Source organism: Caloenas nicobarica, chromosome 11 (genome assembly GCF_036013445.1).
Source record: "Caloenas nicobarica isolate bCalNic1 chromosome 11, bCalNic1.hap1, whole genome shotgun sequence".
Lineage (NCBI taxonomy): Eukaryota > Metazoa > Chordata > Aves > Columbiformes > Columbidae > Caloenas > Caloenas nicobarica.
The window spans coordinates 22999354-23012915 of NC_088255.1; the positions used below are offsets into that span (position 1 = coordinate 22999354).

At 45.6% G+C, this 13562-nt stretch overlaps 1 protein-coding gene across 2 annotated transcripts; it reads left to right on the forward strand.

Moving 5' to 3' along the window:
• Window positions 1-562: 562 nt before the first annotated feature.
• RBSN (rabenosyn, RAB effector) lies at window positions 563-12959 on the forward strand. 2 transcript variants are annotated; one of them, XM_065642493.1, is made up of 11 exons: window positions 563-768; window positions 1691-1834; window positions 3626-3726; window positions 4344-4389; window positions 4498-4659; window positions 5269-5510; window positions 6312-6382; window positions 7401-7487; window positions 7971-8073; window positions 8483-8566; window positions 9461-12959. In XM_065642493.1, the coding sequence occupies exons 1-11, from the start codon at window positions 606-608 to the stop codon at window positions 10595-10597; spliced, it is 2340 nt and encodes a 779-aa protein (XP_065498565.1). In that variant the 5' UTR covers window positions 563-605; the 3' UTR covers window positions 10598-12959. The 2 variants fall into 2 exon arrangements, with proteins under 2 accessions (XP_065498565.1, XP_065498566.1); XM_065642494.1 differs by having other exon boundaries at window positions 8483-8557.
• Window positions 12960-13562: the final 603 nt, after the last annotated feature.

The window sequence follows — 13562 nt, forward strand, 5'->3', positions numbered from 1 at the left end:
CGGTGAGGCCCGGCCGCCGGCCTCAGGGCTGGGAACCCCGGGCGGGGCGGGGGCCCGAGCGGCCGCTCCTCCGGCGGTCGGCGCGGGCGCCAAGCTCCGCCCCTGCCCCGCGCGCCCCCCGCCCCGGCCGCGTGGGGGGCAACGGGCCCGGCGCGTGCTGGCCGCCCCGCTCCTGCGCAGCAGCCCCGCCGCCGGGCGCGAGCCGGGCAGCGCCGGAAGCGGGCGGCGGAGCGGGCCCGGCCGCCGTTCGGCACTTCCGGGTCGCCGCCCGACTCCTTCCGGAGCAGCGGCGAACGGGCCCTGCTGCCGCCGCCCGCGCGAGGCCTTCGGGCCCGGCCAGGCGGGTGCCGCATGCGGAGCGGCGGGACGCGGCCCCCGCTCCGACCGAGGCCTCGGCGTGGGCGGCCGCTGCGCCGCGGCGGGGCCAGGGCGGGCGGGGGGCGCGGCAAGGCCAGGCCGTGCCGCCCGCCCGACGCCGCCGCCCCCGTTTCTTTCAGGGAGCCGCAGGACGATGCCGCTGCCGCGCCGCTCGGGCCCGCGCTCCGTCCCGGCGAGGCCGCCGCGGCCCGCGCTGCGCTGCTGAGAGCGGGGGGAGCGCGGCCGCCATGGCCTCCGGCTGCCCCGCGGCGTTCGGCGAGCCCGGCGAGGCGCGGGAGGGCTTCCTGTGCCCGCTGTGCCGCCTGGACCTGCAGGCCTTCCAGCAGCTGCGCCAGCACTACGAGGAGGAGCACTCGCGAGAGGAGCGGGACGTGCGGGGACAGCTCCGCAGTGAGTGACCGGGGCCAGGGCCGCAGGGAGCGACCGGGGGGCCGGGACCGGGGCCGGGGCCGCAGGGGGCGACCGGGGGGCCGGGACCGGGACCGGGGTCGGCTCTGCAGGGGGTGACGGGGGCCGGGGCCGCGGGTCGTTCAGGGTGCCCCAGAGCGCTAACAAGTGAATTGGGGGGAGCTGCAGGTGAGGGGCGGTTCTGCCTGTCTGTGAATTACCTTCAGCCGTGGCAGAATGTTTACACGATTCCCAGTGCTTTAGAAGTTACTTATTGAAAGCAGGCACTTAAAAAGACATTGCTCTTCAAATGTCTGATTTTATGTATGAATTTATTATTGGCCTTTTGGGTTTGGGTTTTTTTAATCTAGAAACTCTGATACTGTTACCCAGATGAATTCCCAAGTTTTGAGTCTGTGGTCTTTTGGGGATTTTTGCCCGAGGAGGCTGCTCTCCTCTCACTAGCATTCACGTGAGATAATGCAGTGGGCTGTTTAGTACTCTTGAAATTATTTTGATATACAAACACACTGAAATTCTAAGTTTCTGGTTTGTGCAGCAAGACAAAGGAACTGCTGAACATCCTTGAATCCTAAGAAAAATTATTGGGAATTAAGAGAAATAACATAGTATGTGCATGATGTCCCAGAATGCTGTGAAACAGGTCCCATAGTTTTAGACAGTAAACTGTCTAAAACTACTGTTTTGTCATTAGGATATTAGTGCTACTTTATAACAGATAACAAAGAGCATTTTATGGTTCTCTGAACTGCATTCTGCTTCTAAACAGAACTTGTTATGGACAAATATGACATCAAAGAAAAAGACTTGTGCTAAAAGATGAGGAATGTTCCATACTGGTTTCATGTGGCAAATATGGGTTGAGTACTGGCCACGTTTGATAACTTGTCTCTATCTGTTTCAGATTTAGTCCAGAAGGCCAAAAGAGCAAAGAAGAAATTGCTGAGGCGAGAAGGAGATGACAGAACGGATTCTGGGTCTCAGGAGCGATATGAGTCGTTCAGCTATGGGGGAGTAGATCCGTACATGTGGGAGCCCCAGGAAGTAGGTAGGAAGCTGGAAGGTGCTGTGGATGAGAGAGCTTTTCTTCTGATGTCATTGGGAAAGTGCTGTAGTGTTGCTGAGGTTGCACCAGCTTGTGTCTGTGCTGTGTTTGATGCGCTGTAGCGTGGGGTTATGGTTTGTTTGTGCAGCCTGTCTACATTGTGTGGGCTGATGGGGAAAATGCAGGTAGTGGCAAAAAATGTATAGAATCAGTATCCCAAGTAATCTGGAGAGCGGGACAGTTGTTTGCCGTGGCGTTCTGCCTGGGCTGTTGAGGCCTGCTGGTGTTGCGTTCACCTCTGTGCAGCTTCGCCCAGGTGTTCTGCAACCAGCTTGGGGCTTTTTACAAAACACATCATCCACTAGTTCATAATTAAGCTATAGCTAAATAAAATCTCTGGCTTTTGGGCTACACTTAAAGTAGTTGTTAGTTTACATGTCTGATAAAAAGCTTGTCCATGGATTTAAACTCTTCCAGCGTTTTCCTTGGATATGAGGTATAGATTGTCTCTCATTACAAAGAGGTTTACCTTAACAAAGAAAGAAACGAACAGAAAACCCCAAACCCCCACCTCTCTGAAAATAAATCTACATTTGTAGAATTTCAAGGATAAGTTGACTGAGCCTGTAATTGCTGCTGCTGGAAATTGCCTGTTGCTATTACTGAAATAGGAGGGCTATTTTCAGGGGAGGAAGCAGTGCTGTCTCTGGTGTGTCCTGGAAAGGTTCCCCTGTGCTGCCAACAGACGGGGACTTAGTCCTTGAGGTCTGCATAGTCAGAGTTCTGTCGATTATTATACTTTTGACTTTGTAACTATTTCAGCAGCAATCACAAATATTAGCTAAGAATAAATTGAGGCAGTGAACTAGCAGCAGCTTTCTGAACACTACAGAAGTGAGAACTATTTTCTGATCAGAGTGGGGAAGATGAACCTTGTGGGTTTGTGGCAGGGACTGTGATATCTCCAAAGCAGTGCCTGAATTCAGTTACACAGAGTGGCCCATTCATTCCTATTAATTCAGCTTTGCAGGGTTTTTGGTTATTTCATTAACATGAGGAAGGAAGATTCTTACACTTACTTGGGTAGCATCAAAAAGCAACATCTGATTTTGTATTCTACCAGTCAGAAGAAAGATTATTTTTTTAATTTTGTCTGTAATTTTGATTTTTAATACCTGGCTCATCTTACTCAGAAAAGGATCAAAACTTAAAATTGAAGCTAACATTGTCAAGTATGAGTTGTACGTTTCTTAAATAGATGCTACGTTGTTCTTTGGTATCCTTGGTGATCAGTTTTCTGTAATCTGAACTGTCATCAAGGGTTTGATTCAGAGCCTTAAAGGTGGAAGGATGATCAGAAATCCAAAAGAGAAGTTGCTGTTGCATAGACCTCCAGTAATCACTGGACCTGCTTTGTCCCTTTGTTCAGCACGTAGCCAGGGTGCTAAAGGCAGTCAGTTTTGAGAGTACTGCTGGTTGGTAATAGTTTGCCAAATGTAACCGAGGGATGAAGAGGGGGGAAAAAAATCATTGCAGATATTTTAACATAGTGCTTGCCTTTTTCTGTAGTAGAAATAAACTACTTTATTGCTAGCCGGGAGATTAGACTTTAACCTGCATGTTTTATTTAGAGCAGCACCATGAAAATGTAGGACTCTAATGTTTCTTTAAACTTCAATTTGAAGATGAGAAATAAATGGTGAAAAGTGACAGCTGTCTTTCAAGAGCTAATTAAATGCATTTAAATCCATACAGAACACCTGGGTGACTAAGGAATCTCTGCTCTGTCTCCAGGTGCTATGAGAAGTCATCTCTCTGATTTCAAGAAACACCGAGCAGCCAGGATTGATCACTATGTAGTTGAAGTCAACAAGTTAATAATCAGGTTAGAAAAGGTAAATTTGCTGGTTTTTAATATTCCAGCCTTCTCAATGTTTCCTAGGTGTAAAAATATAATATTTTACTATAAAGTATGCCTGTTTATCTAGCAGTACACTTATAAAGGACAGTAAACTATGAGTCCCTTCACACATCACTGTTTTCCTCTTTTATCCTTGAATGCTGTGCTTGTTCTGACCCCGTTCTGTGGATGTGATTTCTGTTTCCACGCACTGTTTTCAAACTGAAGATGCTACTTCCACATGCTTCAAGAACAATCTGCTTTCCTGTGTATTTTCTCCAGCTTTACTAAATTTCTCCCTAACGTTTTTGTTACAATTCTTCCAGCTTCTCATTCTTCAAAGTCTAGCAATGATATACTTATATTTTGGCTCAGAGCAGTGTTGATGCTGTAAGGATTATGTCCAACATGCTCTGATTTGTACAGGTTTGGCACCACTTGTATGAATATGGCATTAGAAATAAATAGGAAGATTGCAGGAATTCAGTGTAAAACAGGCTGAGACTCCTGGTTTTTTTAAAATGCCAAGTTTCTCTTTCTTGTTGGGCTGGGTTGTGTTGGGTGTTTTCCTTGAAAAATACAATTTTCTTGAATGTATTGTTTATCTTCTAGCTTACATCGTTTGACAGAGCAAACACTGAGTCAGCTAAAATAAGAGGTTGGTATGAGCTTACATCAGACTATTTGCTCCTATAGTTTAATGAGGTGAGGAATTAATTGAATATCTTGTGCTCTGTGTGTTCCCTCCCCTCTTGCCTGCTCACAGCTATAGAAAAGTCTGTTGTGCCTTGGGTCAGCGATCAGGATGTTCCGTTCTGCCCAGACTGTGGCAGTAAGTTCAGTATTCGAAACCGGCGTCACCACTGCCGCCTCTGTGGGTCTATCATGTGCAAGAAGTGCATGGAACTTGTCAGCCTGCCTTTGGCGAGTGAGTACAGTGTGTGCTGTTAATTCTCTTAGCTAACGTCATCCTAGCTTTTTGCCGTCAGAAAAAACGCTGCTGCTAATATTCCGCCTGTGCGGAAAACTTGGTCCTTAATGTGCCATTCAGCTTCATGCTGACAAGGTTCTTGACACTTGAAACCATTGTGGATATTTCCAGTCTTGCCCATGGTTGTCCAGACATTGACATTAAGGAAATTCATCCACAAGACTCTAAGAAGCCCTTTGAACTTGAATTTCCTCATCTAGTGCATTGGAGAGTGGACTCTATTTTCTGTGGAAATAAATGACTGTGCTTTTTGGAGCATGGAAGCTCCAACGTGAGAATGCTTCTAGGCATAAACGAAGTAGGTGGAACTCAGCAGTCTCCTGCCTCATTGCTTTTAAAATGGAGCAGCATTTACAGTGAAGACCCAAATTCTGACTTGCAGTCTTGGTTGTCATGGGTTCCTTGCATGTCTTTCAGCAGACTGTTTCAACTTACTTTTCCAATGTTACCTGAATGTAAAGTTTCTGTTAAAGCACAATGTGTTTGTGTTGGTAAAATCTATTGGCTTCCTCGGTCACTGTAAAATTACTTGTGTATAATTTTTAGGCAAACTCACCAGTGCCAGCAAAGAGGCCTTGGGCTCCCACGCCAGCCCCAACTCCTCACCCAACAGTGTCCACGGCTCCCGCCGCGGCAGCATCAGCAGCATCAGCAGCGTGAGCTCCGTTCTGGACGAGAAGGACGATGACCGAATCCGTTGTTGTCGGCACTGCAAAGATACCCTGTTGAAAAGAGAACAACAGATCGATGAGAAAGAATACACTCCAGAGATTGTGAAACTCTACGAGGTAAATCAAACTCTGCTCTTTCATCCCTAGTGTGTGTATCTGTGGTTGTCGCTACTTGACTTCTGGCTTATTGCATGTCCAACCTCTTTATGACTTAATACTCACTTGTGTTAGAACAGACTATTGGGTGTTTAGGCCACATAACAAAGATATATCTGAAATGATGTAGCCATCATTTTACAATACGTCATCATTCTTATCATTTGGAACGAACCGTTCTGAGATACCTCTCGCTTACAATTGTGAACTATGGCAGCTGGGGTTCCTCAGAACAGCTCGTTTACACCAGTGCTGTGCTATGCACTTTGCTGATGGGCTGCACTGGAAATACAGGACTCGATGTTGTCAGCACTGTTTGTCCTCACACTGCTGGCAAATGCTTTTTTCAGCCATCGCAATGAACGGCGTATGGCTGGAACATTGCTTTCAAATCCACTGTGAAAGCAGGCACTGACAGTCATTGGGTTCTTTTCAGTAGCGTCTGCATGCCCCTGGTCAGTACTAATGGGAGTTCCTGTTGGTGCTCTTTGGGAAGAGATCTAAGGATAGAAGTTGCCGAAGCCGTCCATTAAAACAGCTTCTGAATTTCAATCCACCTTGCAGGGGTACAGGAGGTCTTTCTGTTCCTGACTGTGCCACCTGTGTTCTGAGGATAACTGGGGGCTGCTCATGCTGGACCGTTGAACAGCTTTCATCACAGGAAACTTGGTGCACGGGCAACATGAAGGGCTTATGGCAGCATGTTCTTGCATTAGTGTTTTAATACAAATTCCTTTTTTAATACGTTTTGTTTTAATCAAGAAACTTCGACTCTGCATGGAGAAAGTTGACCAGAAGGCACCAGAATACATAAGGATGGCAGAGTCACTAAAGTAAGCCACAGTTGCTGATTTTGTTTATGAATATGTGGTTTTTTTTCCTCCCCAAAAGTGGGGGAAGGAGTAAGGAAGTGGTGTGCTAAGGCTGCAAGAGTGTGTAAATTATAAGAAAAAGCAGTGTTAGATTATCTGTTGTCTTTTGGATGTTCTTCCAACAAAATAGTACTGAATTAATTTTTAGCAGTAACATTTCATACAGAGAAGTCTGATTTATTCTTTTTTAGAGCCACTTCCCAGGGAGGCCCCACTGCTACACTTGGGCATGTCATCTTTCTGAAAAGGAAGTACAAGGCTACAATTTTGTTGTGTAAATGAGCCTTTTTGAAGCAGTTGGAGCAGGATAGTGCTGGCCTGATCTGGAGGTGCAGCTCCAGGTGGTGCCAGCAGCAGAGGGTGGTTGGGATGTGTCTGCCCTGTTCTGTGAGAGGGAGTCACCTCCGGGCAGCTGCACCGTGTCCCGCTGGCTGCCTGGCGATCAGCAGCACTCACAGGTCGCGCTTCTGCGCATCAGTTCTCACAGTTACCCACTGAAATCTTTCCACCCAGACCTGCAAGAGATTGTCAGGTTACACCTCTGGCTTGCAGAGCAGGGAAATACATATGTTGGTCTTAGCCTGCGAAGCATGTCTGTTTGGGAAGTTAACAAATATTTCTGTACCTGTTCTGTAGATCTGATAGTTGTGGAAAAATTAGGCTGTCATTCATCATAACAAAACTGTTATTGTAAAAACACACCTCCTAAAGGGCAGAAAAGTATAGAACGTGAAAAACATGCTAAACTGTTACTGCTTTTTGTCCTGACTTCATGAGAGCTGGTGTTACGTGGCTTGATAACTGGAGAAAAGTAAAAATATGTGTCTGGGTAACGGAAGCAGATGTCAGAAACAACAGACTTCTTACTGATGAAATTAAAGATTTCTGACTAGCAGTGAGTCTTGGTCACCCTGGAATAACTGTTGTATGTATTGTTAGTTGGATGCATGACTTACAATAAGTTGTATTTATTTCTTAGTGCTGGGGAGACAACCTACAATCTTGAACATGCTAATGACTTGAGGGTGGAGATTCAAAAAGTATACGAATTTATCGATGCCTTAAGGTAAAAGATCTCTCTCCCCTGCCCCCAGCATGTGTGCATCTCCCTCTCGTGACTTCCCTGGAGTTTTTCTTGACTGTTGGTGTCTATGTGTAGCATGTACCTGCTTATTCATATAGATAAACAATTTGTCAGCTGTAAAGAGCACGTGAAAAGGTAGATGCTGTTCCCATGCACCAGCAACTTCTACTTTCTTTTCCAACCTTAAAAATCATGCATTCCTCTGCAGTGAAAATAACTAAGCACAGAGGAAATAAATAGTGGCGCAGTTTTGGTTTGGTTTTGGTGTGGGGTTTTTTTTGTGTGTTGGGTTGGTTGTTTGTTTAGGGTGGGAGTGGAAAGAGTTATAACTTGTAAGATCCAAAATGGCTTACCTAAAAGAATATCAGAAAGTTTTCCTCCAGGATTGTCTTGTCTCCCTTTCTGTTGCATTTTCACTGGTCCTTGTTTTTGAACTGATGGGGCTGTATGTTTGCTTTGATTCAGTAAGAAGATTTTGGGTCTAGGCTTGCATGAAGATCCCCAACCTCATCCTAAAACACTACAGCTTCAGAGAATGATACGATATTCAGCTACGCTTTTTGTTCAGGTAAATGGAGCATATGTTATGACCTGAATGTTAATTTTATATAGTGTTCTCTGCCAGGCATCCCTGTGGTTTGTAACTGTTCTGACAGGAAATGTAGTTCCATGCATTTTCTGTAGCTCCCCTAATGACTTACGGTAGCCTGAGATGAGCCGGCTGGGATACAGACAGTGCAGGCAGAGCAGCCCCGAGTTCAGGGCGAACGTGTGAACCTGAGCCATGTCTCACCGAGGCCTGAACCAAACCAGCGGTGCAGTCATGGTGAAGCCGTGCTCAGCCGTGCAGCAGCGACTGCAGAGCAGGAGCACCTTTTATTGTTCGGGGGTGCTGGGGGTGGTATTTCTCTTTGCAAGTAATTCAGCATTGGCTGAACGCCTGCAAGCAATGCTGTATATATTTCCATTTTTGCCAGGAAAAGCTGCTTGGCCTAATGTCCCTGCCAACCAAAGATCAGTACGAAGAACTGAAGAAGAGAAGACTGCAGATGGTAAGACAGGTGAAGATCTGTTGTTCCACCTGGTGTTGAGGTCTCCTCAGGGGCTTGAGCCTGGTAGCTGTGGGTGTATGAATAGTCGCCTTTAACACTGGATTTCGGGTTTTGATTTCTTAATGCAAATCACTCCATACCCTTTTTCAGGGGTTCGTGTAACACTGTATTCCATGGGGAACACGAGTAGGTGTGTACTGAGCAGCTGGGCACTGCTAGAAACCAGCAGGGACTGAGCTGCACGTGCTGTTCCTGCTGCAGCACCTGCAGAGTGAGCTCTGAACTGAGCATATTGGTTTACAGGGATTCTCAAATTGAATTCTGGAGTTCATTTGCACAAGTACAATTTGGAGATTTCTTTCAGTGGTGAAAAAGGGCACATTAGAACAAGGATGCCTCTTCAGAGAGGTTTTTTTCTGTTAGGTGGGAGGACATCACTAATTGTAAGGTAAACCAGCTATATCTTGAGGTAGAAATTAAGAAATGAGAATTGTTGCACTCCAAAACCTGATGGTTATCAGTGACGGTTAACGCTGATGTTCTATTACAGATGCCTGCTGTGGTCACACATAAGGTTACTGCCCAAATCTATCTAGCCTCTGCACAGGTGCATTAGGCATTTTTTCCTCTTTGTAAAGTGCTGCCACTGCTCCTACTTGCCATCAGGTTTGTAAAGGCAGATGTCATGGGATTTTGGTGAATTTGGTCACAACCAAGCTGAAGGGAAGCAGTTAGGTGATATTATGAAGACAAGCATTTTCTGCAAAATAATAAAAATGCCCCGGTCCCTTTTGGGTGGCAGCCAGCAATGTCCAAGATCAGGTAAATTCTTGTCCCTATGGGTATTTAGAACGGAATGTTTCAAGCTCATGGTGTTCTCCTACTACATGTTTTTTGGTTTAGATGGCTCTCGACGCACATGGGAAACAAGAGGAAAAGCAGCAAGACTTGATCTCAAGATCTGCAGCTGCAGTTAATGGTGATGCAACTCAGCTGAAAAAAGGAACAGTCAGGAAGTGTGAAGGCTGGTTACCTACATCCAGTGTATCGAGAGAGAGGGAGATAGCAGACCCACTTCTGCAGCAGATCGACAATATCACATCCTTCATTAAGCAAGCAAAGGCAGCTAATAGGATAGATGAGGTTCGTATGTTGCAAGAGAACCTGAGGCAGCTTCAGGATGAATATGATCAACAACAAACTCTGAAAGCTATTGAGCTTTCTAAAAAACAGGCAGAAGAGGAAGAGATGCAGAGGGAGGAACTTCAGGTCCTTTGTGAGAAAGAGTGGGAAAGAGAACACCACAAATTCCTGTCTCAGCATTCAAGGACACGTTCCTTGGACTTCAGAGAAGTCAGGCAGCAGCAGCATGAAGTGACACAAGAGAATCGGAACTTGACAGCCCATGTGTTGGATTTGGATATTACTCAGATCAAAAGGGACCCAAGTTTTGAAACTCCTGGTGCTGAGCAGCTGCCAGCTGAAGAGCCCTTGGTCTTCACCCTCAGACCCCAGGACGTCCCACAGGGTGACAAGGACCGAGAGCAGCCAGCCTGTCTGAACCCCTTTGAAGATGAAGCAGATACCCCTCAGTCAGAGGAAGATTCTACTAACCCATTTGCCAAAGACACTTCTCCAATGGTTTCTTTCTCTAACACAGCTTTGCAAAGTGATAAAAAAGAATATAACCCATTTGAAATTGAGGAGGAGGATGAACAAACTAATGGAGAACCTGGCAGTACTACAAACCCTTTTGAAGAGGATGAAAATCCATCTCAAAAGCCTGGGGGCAGCTGGAATTCCAGGAATCCGTTTGAAGAGGGATCCTCTACCAACCCCTTTGAGGTGGAGGATGGCAGTGAGATCTCTGGAGAGGAGGCTATAGAAGAAGAGCTGCTTCTCCAACAGATAGATAATATCAAAGCTTATATATTTGATGCCAAACATAGTGGACGAATGGATGAGGTGGAGGTACTGACAGAAAACTTGAAGGAATTGAAGCGCACATTAGCGAAGCAGAAGGAGAAATCCAACTGCTGAAGCGGCAATAGGGCTGGGTAATAATTACGTTAGGTCTGCTGTTAAGTATGAGAAGGTAGAGCAGATACAAACAGGAGTACAGGTCACAAGGGGGAATTGGGAAAATTGGTTTTTATGCACTTTCAACTAGGCATTGCCACTACTGCTCAGTCTAGAAGGAAGAATTCCAGAGGTGTGCTGCTGGCCTCCAATGCTTAGACTAAGAAATTTTTAAACAACTTGTTACAACACTCTTTTAATGCTAGCTGGTCTTATTGTTGTTTGTTTTGGTCAAAGTGGTGAAGCATTAATAGGGAACTACAATTTGGAAATGGTTTCAATGTTGGTTTGTCATCTTTCCCCCTTCCTGTTGTATTGGCCTTTTGGGTGGGGCTGTGACTAAAGAGAGACAAGAACTTTTCTAAAAATTGCTCATCTCTGTACTGACCCAGCGCGGTGTTCCGGGCCAGCGTAACTGCCTGGTGGTGTTGATGGAAGTGCTGGTAAAGGCTCCTGTGAGGTGCAGAACGTACAGGCTTGCAGATCAATTTTGTGCAATGACAATACATAAAAGGGATTTTAAGATGGAGAACTTTATAACTTATCTTAATATGAATAACTTTTAAATGTGTTTATAAAAATCCCCAGGTAAAATTTGGGGGCTGTCTTTCCATGGCTTTGTTTCCCACTTTGAGTGCAAACTACAGTGCAAGAGACTGTGCCACGCTGGCTGCAGAGACTTGCTCGTGTGGGAACAGATCTGCTCGTTTCCAGGGCACAGAGCAGCAGGCTGGCACCATTTCTGACTAAACAGAAAGGGTGACCCTCCAGTTCCCAATAATCTTATGGAATCTACACATTCCTTCACGTCTTCTGGGTGACAGAATGATCATGGTTGTTGTATTTGTGAGACTGGAACCCTTTTGTTTGTAGCATTCAAGGAACAAAAATCTTGTTTACAATGGAGAGCTGAAGTGCCACTGAACTGGAGTTCTGTGAAAGCCGGGAGACAAGTCTGTGGTGCCAAACAGCAATTCTCTTTGCTACCCAATTCCCCCCGAAGTTGTTGTGAGGATTGGGCCTGTCCGTCTGGAATAAGCAGCTCCAGATGCTGCAGTCCAGAGGTGACGAGGTGACAGCCGGTGACACAGGAGCGCTTGGCAGTGGGTGTCAGCAATGCGGGCTGTGCGGGTTGGGCTGGGTCTGGGTGAGACGGAGCCTGAGCTGCAGGGTCTGACCTGTGGATGGCAGAGTCCGGCACCAGGTTTGCAAGGGCAGGGAGGAGTTAGTCTAACAGGTGTATTTATTTAAAGCTGGAATAGATGGAAATCAGGCAGATCACACTGTATAGCACTAATAGTAGTGGGCTTATTCAGAAGGGTAAACATTTATGGAATGGGATGGCTTTTAATTGTCTCTATATTAGCATAGTTATAACCCAAGTATTGCATAATATTTTAGAGACATAAATAATTACCCTACCTATAGAGCAGGAACTCTAGTTTTATTCTGCTGTAAATAAAAGTCGAGGTAGGGACTTCCAGAACTGTTGTTTAAAAACCAAAACTGCCCATATTCTCACTTAATAGCACTAGTAACTGGTCAAAAGAACTCGGGAGTAGGTGGTGAAGGACGGCTGGTGTTCTTTACTGAAGCTGAAAGGTGTGCAGAACAGGGTGTGTGCAGAACAGGGCGTCTTAAAGCCATGAAGTTTTTATACTGAGATGTTTTATTGGAGTTGATAAAGTCCCTGAGTGTTATTTTGCACCAAGTGAAATGAACTGAGGATTCTGAAAGGTTGTAAACTAACCAAATGTGCACTGTGACACCAGGTTTACGAAGGCAGCAAAAAAAAAAGGGATAGCTAAACATAACCCCTGGAATATTGTTTGTTTTAACAAAAGTTATTTAAGAGTTATTTGCTAGTCAAGAGGATTGCTCCCTGCACTGTAACCCACAGGCATTCTTGGTATCAACATGAGAAACAAACAAACAAAACATTTCAGTGGCTTCAGCTTTCACATTTAAAGTGTTTTTCCTTGTTGCAACTATCCTGCCTCGTTTGTGTTTTCAGTCTAATACACTAATAATTAAAGTATCCTTATTGTACATGTAGTAATGTCTTTTTCCAAGCAGATGACAGGCTAGCATACCTCATGATCCGTCAGTGTTACCTGTGACAGACCAGACACCCGATGCTCACGTCACCTCCAGACGTTCCGCTGGTGTTGGGGCCGCCGTGGGGCTCACACGGCACAAGAGAGCGGAGACTTCTGAGCCATAAGGGTCAAGAACTCACACTGACTTTTAGTAAAATCGCATGCACTACTTGGTATGGAAACTTTGTAAACAGAGATGAAATAAAACTACATGTTTATTTTGTGCTGTTTGTCCTTGACAGTTTTTGCAGGACGCTTGAGTGGAATGTTGGACTTGACCGTTAGCTCAGAAAAGCTGAAAGAGTTGTCAGTTGCATGTATCAGCCTGACTCAAAGGTGTGTGCAATCCAGCACCATCTATCACATGTTTACATGCTATTAGAGGCACAGTGTAGTTGTCTGGTGAGGCAGAACTGTGATGATTTAGGGGTTTTGGCCCTGTGCAGGGAACAGGAGTGTTTGAGGTCAGGAGTTCCAGAGCAGCACAGGGATCTGAAGTGGAATGGACTTGCTGGTCAGAATTTCCTGGAAGTTTACAAATCCAGACACAGTTCTTTGTAAGGCTTTTTTTTTTTTTTTAAGGAGGACTTCAGAAAATTGTCTTGAGTAGCTATTTTTTTTGAAGGACTATGAAAATTGTAAAACGTATCTTTCAAATACTACCTTGTGTTCTCCCTTACTGCTGATATTCTTGATTGGTACTTCTCAGAGCTGCAGTATCAACTGCAAAAGTTGTATCTTCTTGCAAGAGAGACTTCTGTTTCTGAGTGGTAACTAAATTAAGAAAATTCAGCACGTAGTTTAAGCCTGGAGTTAACGTTATCATT